At 37.3% G+C, this 15000-nt stretch overlaps 1 protein-coding gene across 2 annotated transcripts in view; it reads right to left on the bottom strand.

Annotated features, from left to right (window-relative positions):
• Nucleotides 1-15000, bottom strand: part of LOC118763368 — a 39831-nt gene that overhangs the window by 24179 nt on the left and 652 nt on the right. The window contains exons 1-3 of one of the 2 annotated variants that reach the window (XM_036502870.1): nucleotides 14769-15000; nucleotides 5782-6196; nucleotides 5456-5478 (exon numbers count right to left, since the gene is read on the bottom strand). The exon at nucleotides 14769-15000 is cut by the window's right edge and continues 652 nt beyond it. In XM_036502870.1, the coding sequence (XP_036358763.1) occupies nucleotides 5456-5478; nucleotides 5782-6196; nucleotides 14769-15000 (670 nt within the window). Of the gene's footprint in view, nucleotides 1-5455; nucleotides 5479-5781; nucleotides 6985-14768 lie in introns of those variants that run through there. The other variant, XM_036502871.1, reaches the window with a different exon arrangement.

Genomic DNA, 15000 nt, shown 5'->3' with positions numbered 1-15000 from the left:
CTTGTAAATGCACTGGCAGACTCCCACTTCCTTCGACTACACTCCTTTTGCGGGCACGCAGTCGACACTGCTCCTGGTCTGCTGCCTGGCACAGTCCCACAGTCCCCGAATCTACTGTGACTTCCATGAGAAATTAGCTGTCACAACCAGCACTTCATCAGTACCTGTCTCCACCATGGTTCAACCCACCATCACTCCAGCCTTAATTTTGCACTGTTTGTCGGGCTCCACCATCCCAAAGCAGCCATCAAATAAGTCACTAACACTTCACTGGAACAGTAGTTCCGACCACGGTGAGATCATTGTCGTCCGTAACTCTTTCACCTCACCACCAGCAGTGGTCCGATTTACCACCTTAACAGGGATTGATCTTCTTTGCACCCAAAGCTTTATGGAGCAGAAGTCTAGCTGACACCCCATAGACGTCACGTAGACCAGATCCAAAAGACAAGGATCCTCCATTGCTATCACGTAAACAGGAAGCACGACCTCTTGACCTGTAAATTCAATCCGGACGTCAACTCTTCCCCTCAGTTCAGTACAGTGTCCGGTAACATCACACAACTGCTGAGATAACTCTGGTAGGTCTGGGTGATATAAAATCTCGGGTCTCACAAAAGCCTGCTCTGAGGCTGAATCAGTCACAAGGGGACGCTTCTGGCCGTCAATCCTCCTATTCACTTGTACGCTGCCAATCACAGTCGTTTCACATCGTTTCAATTGTGGGGTTTCTTTGGAATATTTGACTGGCTGTTACCCTTTAACACCACCCCTTGTAGTTTCCCGACTTTCCTTTATCTTCTATTACCTTCTTCTTACTCTTCTTCTTTCTTGCAGGGCAATCAAATCTCAGATGTCCCTTTTCACCATATGTCCGGCACTCTCTCCTAAATGTGAACTTTCTAGCTCTGCACTACCCAGAACATCGATAAATTGCTCTTTCAGAAGAAGAGCCAAGAGATCAGGTGTTTCTGTGGGGTATACCTTATGTGCCACACTATCTGGGTCCTAGGCAAGTTGTTGTAGTGACTCCTCACTAGCTCTTACACGGGTCCGAATCGTGTCCTGTACACTTCATTCTGGTGCATGGTGTCATATGTTTGTAACACTTCAACTAGTGAAGAATAAAGGCTTCTGTCCTCCACTGCACCTCTATTGTAGCACCCTTTAGACTAGTAGCAAGCTTAACCGCTCTTTGCCAATCGTCACATCTATTCTAGTCAGCCAGCAGCTCAAACTGGGCACGGTAGGTCAGCTATTGTTCAATGTTTTGGCATTTGAAGCCTAATTCGCATCTTTCTCTGGTTTAGACCATAGAGATGGTAGGACGTTTTATGCCACTTTTTTAAGATAGAGTTTTCTCCGCTGACATAGAAACTAGTCCACTAACAAAATCTAAAGAAAATGACCAACTTGAAGAATCAACAGTCTGAATCTGAACGATGTGCATCTTCCCCAAATGCTGCCAGATTATCGTCAAAACCATGATCCCTACCACAAATAAATTTTGGTTTTTATCATCTTAGTACCAATTATATGAAACATGCTTTTCAAGGTTAAAGCAATTTTTGTTTACCAACTATATACAAAATCTAACGAGTTTGGTTAATAAAAATTATCCGGAGAAGGCAACACTAAGTCAAGATCATAGTAACGGCCCAACTGTCAGTCGCTATATGACACTCCAGTTGAGCGGTTGTGGAAGACAGCAGTTCATTTGAAGATTCTGCTCGTGATATAGAAATAGGCAAAGATGGTGTGTATGTTCCAGATGCAATTAGTTCACCACATATGTTAAGATAAATAGATGTTAAATGACTTAGTGAACGATTTGGAATTACCAAAAGAAAAAACAGACTTGCTCGGTTCCAGACTTCAAAAATAGAATTTTCTCCAACCAAACACCAAACTTTCGCATTTACGCCGTCACCATTTCATCATTTTACTCACAGAAGGAAAATATTTGTATCTTCCACGATGTCATTGGCCTGGAGGGAAAGATTGGCTTTTGCTATGATCCAAAAGAATGGAGACTGTTCACTGACTCTAGCAAAGCTATCATTAAAGCTGTATTACTGCACAGCAACAATGAAGAAACCTTCAATACCTGTGGCATATGCCACTGGCATTAATGAAACTTATGAATCAATAGAACTACTGCTAAGATTCATCGAATATAAGGACGAAATATGTATGTAATATTTGTGGTGATTTGAAAGTTCTTTCATTAATTCTTGGTTTACAATTCAGCGACACAAAGCATGTGTGCTTTTTGTGTGTATGGAACAGCAGAGATGACATGTACCACTACAAAGAACGTAATTAGTCATCTAGAATGGAACATGATGTTGGTAAACAAAATATGAAACACCCAGCACTTGTTGACACCTCAGAAAGTACATATTCCACTACTTCACATTAAACTTAGCCTTATGAAAAATTTCGTGATGGTTATGGCTCATAAGGTAGTGATTTCCAATGTTTAAAGAATATTGACAGATGTTAAGCTAGAAGTTGGAGTTTTTACTGGACCACAGATCCGCAGTGTTATCCACATCCAATTGTTTCCCTCGAATCTAAATGAAAATGAACTAGGAACATGATCATCTTCTATTGGAGCTGTCAAAATTTTTCTTGGAAACCACAAAACTGAAAGCCATCGTGAACTCATAGAAAACATGCTTGAAAAATGGGATGCAAAATGTCTTTGAAAATATATTTTTTACATTCTCCACTTGACTTCTTCCCGGCTAACCTTGGGGCTGTGAGTGACGAGCATGGTGAGTGCATCTACCAACACATCTCAGTTATGGAAATATGATGGGGAATTAATGTTGTTTCTTGTAGAAGGAAAGCTCGTCATCCTACAAGCGGCAAAGGAAGAGGAAACACCAAAGTTTTGATTAAGAAGAAGTTGCCTTTCGGTAGTAACTTCGTCTGTCGTTATGCTGTGAGTTCAAATTCCGCCGAGGTCGACTTTGCCTTTCATCCTTTCGGGGTCGATAAATTAAGTACCAGTTACGCACTGGGGTCGATGGAATCGACTTAATACCTATGTCTGTCCATGTTTGTCCCATCTATGTTTAGCCCCTTGTGGGTAATAAAGAAATAGGTAGTAACAAAATACTAAGGCGCTTTGGGTGGATGGTTGAGTGCAGGGGTGACAACTCTGCCTGCGGAATTCCGCTGTCTGTCTTAAGCCAGAATAAAGGAGGAAAGACTTCCCTGTTCACTTACTTAAGTATACTTAATATGGAACATGGTATGGAAAAGTAGCTTAGACAACTTTCGTAATAGAAGCGGATGAGAAATAATGAATAATAGGGATTTTCGGTTACACAAAATCTGGACGTGATAAAGAAATTTAGATATCAGATCTGAAATTAACATCAGAAATTTGGTAGGAACCAAGTGGTGTCTGTAACAAAAACAAAATACTTGAAATTTGTTACCTAGTGTAATTTTTGATGTTCAACAATCAATTTTCTTTTCTCTGTTAGACTACACATCAATTTTCCCCGCATTAATGTCCAATTTGATTATTTTCAATATTGAACAAATAATTTTTAAACTGGGGCAAAATAAGTTATGACTAATTTCAGTAATCTCTTCTCTTTAACTACGTGGTGTAGAAATGTATCAGGAAGAGAACCAGAATGAATAAGCACCCCATATAACCTCTCATAACTTTTATTGTTTGAAATTTTCAGAAGATTTTTACGCATTTGTATTCTACACACATTTTGTGTGTGTGTGTGTGTGATTTAAGAGCTATTTAGCTGTAATTTTTAGCATACCTCAAAGCCAGCTGGTACACACCCCTTTTGCTTGTCGTTCTGACGTTTTGATGTTTTTCAAAATCTTTCTCCCCATAAACACATTTAATGGTCTGTTGCTGCGATTAAGCAACAAAAAAAATTCGGAATGTCCGTATATTAAACTGTGTGGTTTTTTTGAAAAATTCGAAAAACTAAAAGAGAATTTTTAAATAGTTGTATGAATTCCCGTGTGTAGAACACAAATCCGCAAAAAACTTTTGAAAATTCCCAAAAATATAAAAGTTATATGGGGTGCTTAAACTAGTTTTCTGCCGAGAGCTGCTCCAGCAGATCATGAGAAGCTATAGAGAATATTTTATGTTGAGTTATTTGATTTAGTTGGGTTTCGTTAATTTCATATCGTGCCATTTTTCCATAATTCTCTTTCGTTTGACCTAGTTATTTGAAATTTTTGCTGAATTTCTGATCCTCCTAGTTTTAAGAGTGGAAATTGATGAGTACGAGGTTTTCTTTTCAAATGTTATTCTGAAAAATTTGAAGAGGCAAATTTACCTTATCTTGTCTTATTCATTTGGACCCCATCTAACTTTGTCTTTAATATGCTGAAAGAGAGCAGAGATAATTTTGTGAAATAGTGTTTTGAAAGTTACAATATATTTGATGCATTTAGAGAAGGTTATTTGCTTGTAAAACTACTTTTTTTCCTCAAAGTCAAAAGTGCAGTCAATGTTACCCATTGTACCCCACCATCCTTACTGGAGACGGAGAACACAGGTTTTTGGAATAGCTATCACATACATGTTGAAATTACCCCGTTTTGTGAGGATTATCCCTTTATCTTGATAGCAAAACAATGAAGGGAAACTTTTTTAAAACAAAATGTATTAAAATCCATGTCTTTCAAATCTATATCTCTCCCCCCACACACACACACACACTCTCTCTCTCTCTCTCTCTCTCTCTCTCTCTCTCTCTCTCTCTCATCATGGCTTTGGAACAGTAACAACCACTAAAATGGTATATTTTTATTTTTATTGGGTGGGGGGGTTCTCTCATTTTTTCGTATTTTATCCCCCTTCTTCCCTCCGCCATTCTACTTACCACATTGAACATAAAAACGAACACTGCAAATGAATGTGTGAGGAAAAGAATTGAATTTTGACATCTGTAAAGCGACATTTTCAGTCATTTATTTAAAATTTCTCTGCTAACTCATCACATCCAATTACATCCAATAGATGGGTTTTGAGATATAAATTTTCTATATTTCCATAACTTTAATTCTTCTGTAAGAGGGGGCCCACAGAATTTCAAGTCCTCAGGACCTCCATGGTTTAAATTCAGTCTTGGCTACGTAAAATACTGTTTAATTTATTCTTTTAAAGGTTTTAAGAACCGCGGGATCGGTACTCTTTGGTAAAGAACTGCGACGAGGACGAAATGATGTGTCTGGCGCCCATGTACGTTTTTTACCAAAAATACTGCGTACTTTATCTCGTAATTTGGTCGCTGCTTTTGTGAAGATACGACGACCCGCGCGGTTATGTGAAGAGGAGATTGGATGCCGTACATTTGATGCAATTCGTTCCAGTGAATCGCGATGTAGATATGATAGCTCTGAACTATGTAGTTGATGTGATCTAGTATCTTTCAGTGATTCTGGTGATCGACTAGATGGTTGAAATGGCTCTACATTAATGTCATAGTCTGGTTGTTCAGTGGAGCGAAAGCGCCGTACTATTGATGCCCATTGTGATTTAGTAAGTTTCAGATCTCCTAATTGACTATATTGCTGTGAACGTGAACGGTCATGCTTGGAATTAGATGGCTCTACATGAATGTGATAGTCTGGTACATATCGGGAACTATGTGGTTGTTCAGTGGAGCGAAGGCGCCGTACTATTGCTTCCCATTGTGATCTAGTAAGTTTCAGATCTCCTAATTGACTATATTGCTGTGAACGTGAACAGTTATGCTTGGAATTAGATGGCTCTACATGAATGTGATAGTCTGATACATATCGTGGGGGTCGTCTATCAACTCTCAGTGCAGTTCTGTATACGTGTGGTGGTCTTACATTGTGGTGATATTCTGATGCATATCGTGAAGTATGTGGTTGTGCAGTGAAGGGAGAGCCCCGGTTTTTTGATGCCCATCGTAATTTAGCAAGTTCCAGTGAATCTCGTAAGTGACTATATCGCCGTGGACGTGAAAGGCCTTGCTTGGATTTTGGGCTTGCTGAATTATTGTTATTCTGTAAATATGAAACACTCCGACACCGGAGAGGCGCTGAAACTTTGCTTTCAGAAATTCTTCCAGGAGGATGAATTGTTTTTCTTTCAGATCTGTAATATGACATGTCTACCACCGAAATTCTGTATTCACATGACGACATACGGTGAAAATATGGTTTTGGTATACTGAGGTGTTGTTCGTGTGCTGTGAAATTTTGCCATTCCTCAAATGGTCTTCTAGTTGACGAAATTCCATCATTATTTTCTGGTTGTTCCTGCCTTGAACGTTTAGGAATATAGAACGAGCTTGTTAAATTTGTCTTACTATTTTGAATCCTTTCCGTGGCTGTATTAATGCGATGTGGGTTTATTCTTGATATCGAAGATATTTTTCCACCTTTGATTATGCATTTTTTGTTCGTTGCAAAATTTTCCCCGTCTTCCTTCGGTAAAGAGTTATCTAATTCTGCGCTTCTCTTGTTCAATTTTACTGGATGTTTGTCAGGGCAGACATCCTTTTCTCCATTCAGTGTCTTACATTCCAATCTGTTGTTTACATACATGTTCTTATCGTCTGCTACTTCACATGCACTTCTCTTAGTTTTCTCCTCTTTTGAATAGTCATGTTTTGCTGTTTCATCATCATCGTTTAACTTGTCATTGTCTTGACCTTCCTTAACATCTATTTGAATCATTTCCCTCACATCACCAATATGATTCTCAGTATTATTTTCACGATCGTCGTCTCGAGAATCAATGTGTCCAGTATTTTCTTCTGTAAAATCTTCGCCTTCATTCAGTTCTGTAGTTTTGTGTAATCCCTCATTTAGAACATCTGGATATTGCGAATGGTCAGCCATTTTTTCAGTTTCGGAACAGAGGTTCTCATAACACTTCGAAAAAACATAAGTCTCTGTAGTATTCATTCTGGTCACCTCAAATTGACTCTCAATGCAGAGAAATGAAACTCAGTGATTGAAAAATGATTCACTTTCAACTATGACGTCATCAATGAATATGACAGTCATTATTTTGGTTTCGTGTAGTAGTAGTAGTAGTAGTAGTAGTAGTAGTAGTAGTAGTAGTAGTAGTAGTAGTAGTAGTAACATCATCAACGCCACTTTATTCTTGGTGTTATGCATATACTAACGGTTAATAGCGCAATCAGTAAAACGATGAAGAGGATTTTAATCAACTAGTTATTCATCATAAAGTTGCACTTTTGTAGCTATGTTAAAAATCATAATTATCTCTAATCGATTTTAACACTGAAAGACAAACTAATGAGGGAGACTTCACTCTATAACAATTGAATCTCTCTCAGATCACACCCTGCTATCTTGTGTTGTATAGGTGCAAACTTCGGGATACATAACAGCCGCTGAAACCTTTGTCATTTTAACATCTTATAAATATGCATGGAAAGATTTTCTCTTTATAGAATTTCTCTTTAACGGAATTTCTCTTTATAGATTTTTCTCTTTATTAAACTACCTGCATCAGTTGTTAGATCTCATTACACTACATCCTTCAAATTATTCATGTTTCCTGAAATACGCCAACAGTATATCTGATGCCCTCAACACACATATATCAACTTTATTCAAGTGAAACCCAAAATCTGAAAAAGCTAGATATAATCTTCATCGACAAATAGTAAAGGCAATAAGTTAGCGTATCATGAGCATGAGATGTCTGATATTTCGGACATGACCCTCTGTCCGAAAACGATGCTGAGTTGACGGTACTTTGGGGAAAGTATTGGCTAATGTATTTAAGAAAACACCAAAGCTGATAACGATCCCCAAATATTTGAGTCATTAAACAAATAATCACAGGGTTAGAGTAATTACAATCGTCACTCGATTCATGTAGTGACATTAAAAATGACAGGGAAATCTAGAATGAGAAAAGTATGTGATAGAACAAAAGAAACAGAGTATGTCGCGGTAATATCAATGTTATTTGGAACTACTGGTGAGAGTGATAATGTCGAAATGTATTTATGCTGCCCGAATATACGACAAATGATGACTTTCATATTGCAGAATAATTTACAACGGTGTGTAACCTCTCTACTCATGGCATTTACTAGTATCGCTCCTGTCCATTGTCTAATATTGGCTGGAATGAAAGGATATCATATATGGATTTCGTTTGCTTTTACTCTTTAATACATCAGGTTCCTCTGCTAACTACATACAGCCTGTCCTTATCATTCTGGCAGGATATTCATTTACGTTGTATCTACCCTTGTTAAGCATTATTCTTTTTCATGATTTATTCAAGGGAAAGTGGCCATTTCTATGACATTCCAGGCCAATCCATACAACTGGTTATTTAAGAGAAAAGAGTCCATTTTAGTAGTTACAAAATAGGGTTCGGATTTCAAATGAGTTAACAACAGAGCTTAGGTTAGAATAAGAATAGTGTTTAGCTTCGAACTTATGTTAGAGATTTTGTGTCAAATTTAAGTTCAGCCACCAGATAAATATTTTTATCTGGCGATGTCAATACATTGACATGGAGAAGGAATTTAAAATTATACATACATATAGACATACATACATATTTTCTCTTTTTCTCATACTATTGGAATATCGCTGCTCTGACCATGGTGTTGAGTATTCTTCATTTCCAACAACTTAAAACTGATTGGGACAGCCATTAACAATAACCTGCAATACATTGAATTTCTTTCTCTCCACAAAAGCCACCAATATGACATTCGTTGAGGTAGATCTACATCTGTAAATCTTTTGATCTTGTCAGACATGCAAATCTCCGGGCAATATCGCAGGCTTATTGGTTCACTCCATCTCTAATCATTTGAATCAATGGCTTCGGGTAAGATCAGATCATCGGAACGAGTGCTGACACTCTTACTCTGACTAGGACGCAATTAAATCAGGTGTGCCCTAACATACGGCTTGGTCCTGCACAATTTTCCTATTCTGTATCAACAACTTACTTGTCGTCACTTCGAACAACAGCTATTCCTGTGTAGACGTTACCAGCATTTTTTTATTACTTACTAATCTTCTGCGTCCAAACAATTAACACACCTTGCACCAAACATGCTCTGACACTATAAACAGGGTCATTGGAAACATTTTCCAATGTGGCCATGTTAATCTCGTCACCTTTAACAGCAAAAAGATGCAACTATTAAATATATCTCGAAAACATCATCGCAACCCTTTTTAAACACACGAACATGATACTAGAACACCCCTAAATCGCGAGAAACGCCAAGTCACAGTCTTTATGGTGTAAGCCAGAGGAAGTCGCAAATTAGACCTTAAATGCCAAACATTGCACAATGGTTATTTGAATACAATGAACATCTATATTAATAACAGTAAAATTTACCCACCACCACTTGATACCTGCTGTTGATGTGTTTACGTTCATGTAACTTAGCGGTCCGGTAAAAGAAGCCAATAAAAAAGTACCAGGTACAAAAAAGAAAGAAGTGATGTCGATTTATTCGATTAAAATTCTTCACGTGGCCGCAGTCTGATGACTAGAAAAGATAAATGTATCACTAAATTCCTTACTAAAACTTTAAGCTAAGGAAAGTATCTCTTGTACTATAGCATTGAAACCTCTCATGGTCGCTTTACTTGCTAGAAATAGCAACACAAATGCTTTTAAATCAAATCCCAAGGCTGGATATTCAAGAACCAAATGAAGGGCAGGTTTTCAATCCCGGGATCATACTGATTCCAAAAAAGTTATAATATGTCTATGTAGAGCAAATGTAGACTGAGATACAGGGATCCTAGTTAGACAGGCAGAATTTTACTGTTATTAAAATAGATGTTCATTGTATTCAAATAGCCATTGTGCAATGTTTGGAATTTGAGGTCTAATTCGCGACTTCCTCTGGCTTAAACCATAAAGACGATAGAACACTATGCCACTTCGTTTTTTGGACAGAGCTTATTTCCTCTACTGATTGAGGATGTTTGTTCACTGAAAAACATGACCTACTTGACAAATCACTCTTTGATTTTTTAACAATGTGCATCTTCCCCAAATGTTGTCAAATTATCGTCAAAAGCACGTTCTGTCTTGAAGTGCCACGGGCCCGTGTTGTAACAGGGTGTGCTTGTTCAAATAGCCATTGTTTGATGTTTGTGATTTGAAGTCTAATTCGCGACTTAATCTGACTTAGACTATAGCGACGATAGGACGCTTTATGCCACTTCTTTTTTTAAGACAGAGTTTATCTCCTCCTCTGACAGAGGATATAGTTCATCGACATAATCTGAAAACATGACCCACTCGACTAATCACTCTTTGAATCTGGACGACGTTCATCTTCCCCAAATACTGCCAAATCATCGTCTCGAAGTGCCAGGGTCTCGTGTTGCGACAGGAGATACTTGATGTTCAAATTTCCGAGGATCAGCAATTGTATCTGTTGTTTAAAAGTCACGTTCCTTGTATTCCTCCGATGTGCTTCGGTTAGGCCACAAAGGGCCTGCTGGCACTGAACTGCTGCGACATGGACTTGATAAACTATATTGTACGCTTCACCCAGATCTAGAAGTGCAACGAAGAGGAAATGATGTTTCTGGTTCCAGTGAACTGCTCCGATGTAAGCTTGATGATCTATATGGTGACAATGTGCTTCACCTAGAGCTGGAAATGAGACGAGGACGAAATGATGTTTCTGACGCTAATGGACTGTTACTACGTACAGGGCCGGATTTATAAGGAAGCTGAGGTGAGCAATTGCCCCGGACCATCCTCGATGTCGGAGGCCCCTGCTATGAAGGGTATGGAGTACGCAATTCAATAATTCCCCACCTCCCAGTCATCTTGCATGCAGAAACTTTCCTTCAATATACAAACATATTTTTAAAATGTAATGGATCCTATTGTTTGATAAATAACCATAGATTTATTCACATTAATGACACCAATTCATACAATTAACAGTTTGCGCCCCAGTTCCGAAGCAGTTATCCAATTAATTCCTTTGGGATGTTTTAGATGTAAACATTGGTTACTACAGTAGTTGTTGTTGCAGTTGACAGAGTTTGAAACATAGTCAGGTAACATGTACTTTTTTTCAAGAAATGTTTCCTCAACTTTGACCCAGTTGTAATTGAGGCTGATAACCAAATATCTAGATAACACTAGCAACAAAGATTTTAATCTCGGTTTGCTGATTTCAAACCTATAATTATATTTTTTCTATCACTCTAGATTTTGTGTAAAATGCAAATCACTTAGTAAAATTTACTACCACGTCTAGATTTTGGTTTTAATCGTGTTAATGCTAGTAAGATGAAACATGCTTTTCAAGCTTGAAGCAATTTTTGTTTGCCAACTATATACAAATACTAACGAGTTTGGTTAATAAAATTTATCCGGAGATGGCAACTGTCAGTCGCTACGTGACAATCCAGTTGAGCGGTTGTGGAAGACAGCAGTTCATCTGAAGATTCTGCTCATGATATAGAAATAGGCAATGATGGCGTGTATGTTCCAGATGCAACTTGTTCACCACATTTGTTAAGTCAAGTAGATGTTAAATGACTTAGTGAGCGATTTGGAATTACCAAAAGAAAAAACAGAGTTGCTCGGTTCCAGACTTCAAAAATAGAATTTTCTCCAACCAAACTCCAAACTTTCGCATTTACGCCGTCACCATCTGCAGTTTTCGTCATTTTACTCACAGGAGGAAAATATTTGTTTTCTGCCACGATATCATTGGCCAAAAGAATGGAGATTGTTCACTGACTCTAGCAAGGCAATCATTAAAGCTGTATTACTGCACAGCAACAATGAAGAAACCTTCAAAACTTGTAGCACATGCCACTGGCCTTAATGAGACTTATGAATCAATGGAACTGCTGTTATGACTCATTAAATATAAAGACCACATATGTAATATTTGTAGCACCCTTAAAGTTGTATCAGTATTTCTTGGGTTACAGTTGGGCAAAACAATGCATATATGATTTTTATGTCTATGGAACAGCAGAGGTGACAAGAACCACTACAAAAAACATGATTGGCCACCTAGAACTGAACGTGCTGTTGATAAACAAAATATGAAACACCCAGCACTTATTGACTCTTAGAAAGTACATATTCCACTACTTCACATTAAGCTTGGCCTTACGAAAAATTTCGTGAAGGTTATGGATGATAAGGTAGTGGCTTCTAATATTTAAAGAATAAATTCAAAAGGATATTGACATATGCAAATCTAGCAGCGGGAGTTTTCACTGGATCATAGAACTGCAGTGTCATCCACAACCCATCGTTTCTCTCTAAACTAAATGGGAATGAACTAGGAGCATGGACATCTTTTGTTGAAGGTGTCAAAACTTTTCTTGGAAACCACAAAGCTGAAAGCCATCGTGAAATCGTAGAAAACATGCTTGAATCTTATTTTAAAATGGGACACAAAACCTGGACGTGATAGGGAAATTTAGATATCAGAAATTTAGATACCAAACCTAAAAAAAAAAATTGAAATTTGTTATCAAGTGTAATTTTTTTAGTTTAACAATCAATATTCTTTTTTCTGTTGTACTGCCCATTAATTTTCCCCCCATTAATGCCCAGTTTGATAATTTTCAAGAGCCAGTCTGAATAAAGCACCCCATATAAACCCTCATAACTTTTTTTATTTCAGAAAAGTTTTGCGAATTTGTATTCTACATACGGGAATTTATACGACTATGAAAAAAACATGTATGATTTAAGGGCTATTTAGCTGTTATTTTTAGCACATCTCAAGACCACCTGGTAACCACCTCGTTTGTTTGTCACTCTGACGTCTTGATGTTTTTCAAAATTTTTCTCTCCATAGACACATTTAATGGTCTGTTGCTGTGATTTAAGCCAAAAGTTTTGACTGTCCGTATTTAAAACTGATTTTTTTTTAATTCGAAAAATTAAAAGAATTTTTTTTTTTGTATTTGCATGAATTGCAGTATGTAGAATACAAATTCTCAAAAATGTTTTGAAAATTCTAAAAAATAAAACGAGGTTATGAGAGGTTATATGGGGTGCTTAAACTAGAATTCTGCCGAGAGCTACTCCAATAGATCATATAGAAGCTATAGAGAATATTTTATGTTGAGATTTTTTAATCTAGTCGAGTTTCGTTATTTCACATCCTGTCATTTTTCCATGATTTTCCTTCATTTGACCTATAGATTTAAAATTTTTGTTGAATTTCTGATCTTTCTAGTGTCTAAGAGGGGAAATTGATGAGTATGAGGTTTTCTTTTCAAATGTTATTCTCGAAAATTTAAAGACAAATTTACCTCATCTTGTCTTACTCATTTTGCCCCATCTAAATTTGTCTTTTATATACTCAAAGAGAGCGGAGATAGGTTTCCGAAATAGTATTCTGAATGTTATAGTATATTAATGCATTTAGAAAAGATCATTTGCTTAGCTCATGTAGTTTTTGTTAGGTAATGAATATTTATAAAACTATTTTTTTCCTCAAGTCAAAAATGCGGTAACTATTACTCATTGTACCCCGTCACTCCTTAAAAGTGAAAAAACAGACTTTCGGAAAAGCTGTCCCATATATGTTGGAATTTCCCCGTTTTAGTGAGGATTTTCCCTTTCATTTTTTTAAAACAAATTTTGTTTAAATTAATACCTTTCAAATGTTTGTCTTCCCCCCACTCACCCACAGACTCCCTCATCGTGGCTTTGCAACAACAACCATTAAAATGATATACAGTATTTTTCTGTTACGTAATTTTCTATCATTTTATCGTATTCTATCCCACTTCTTCCCTCCTCCAGTGTATTTTTCACAATGAAGGAAAAATCAAACACTGCAAGTGAATGTGTGAGAAAAATGTATACAGAGACAGTTTCGTGTATACAGAGACATTTTCAGTCATTTATTTAAGCCTTCTCTACTAACTCGTTAAATTCAATTACATGCAATAGATACGTTCTAATAAATATTTGCTAAATTTCCAAAACTAATTCTTGTGCATGACGGTCCCACTGAATTTCAAGTAGCCTGGGCTCTCCATGGTTTGTATTCAGTCCTGGCTACGTAAACTACTGTTTAATTTATCCTTCTAAAGGCTTGCAAAACCATTGGATCTGTACTCTGTAGTAAAGACCAGTGACGACAATGATATGTACCTCGTATTTTATCGTAATTTGGCCGCTGCCTTTCTGAGGAAATGCTTATGTGAAGTGATGGGGGGGGGGGGGTTCTTGTACATTTGATATATGTGATGTAGCAAATTTCTGTGAAACTCGCCGTGGATATTCTGGCTCGACATCAAGACAAAATTCTGGCCCTACCTCAAGAATATATTCTGGCTCTATATCGAGATGATATTCTGGTACACATTGATATGGCTGTGGTGCCACTACATAATAGTGATTCTCCAGTGATTTTCGTGACCGCCGTCGTGTACCGCGACGTGAATATGGGTTTATATCGACATAATATTCTGGTGCATATTGTGGACTATATAGTACAGGTATGTCTGGAGTAGAGCGAGGTGCCACTAATTCCGCAAGTTTCTCTAAATCTTCTAATTCAGTATATTGCTGTGAACGTGAACGGCCTTGCTTGGATTTTGGGCTTGCTGAATTATTATTTTGTGGATATGAAAACCTCTGACGTCTCAGAGGCGCTGAAACTTTGTTTTCAGAAATTCTTCTGGGAGGATAAGCTGTTTTTCTTACAGATCTTTTATATGACATGTCTACCAACGAAATGCTGTATTCACATGACGACATACTGAGGTGGGGTTCGTGTGTTGTGAAATTTTGGCATTCCTCAAATGGTCTTCTAGTTGACGAAATTTCATCATTATTTTCTAGTTGTTCCTTTCTTGAACATTTCGGAATATAAAACAACGAGTAAGTTAAATTTGTCTTACTATTTTGAATCATTTCCGTGGCTGTATTAATGCGATGTGGGTTTATTTTTGATATCGAATTTATTTTTCCTCCTTTGATTATCCAGT

The sequence above is a fragment of the Octopus sinensis genome, linkage group LG5 (genome assembly GCF_006345805.1).
Source record: "Octopus sinensis linkage group LG5, ASM634580v1, whole genome shotgun sequence".
NCBI classification, from domain to species: Eukaryota; Metazoa; Mollusca; class Cephalopoda; order Octopoda; family Octopodidae; genus Octopus; species Octopus sinensis.
This window is presented reverse-complemented; position numbering and strand designations above follow the sequence as displayed.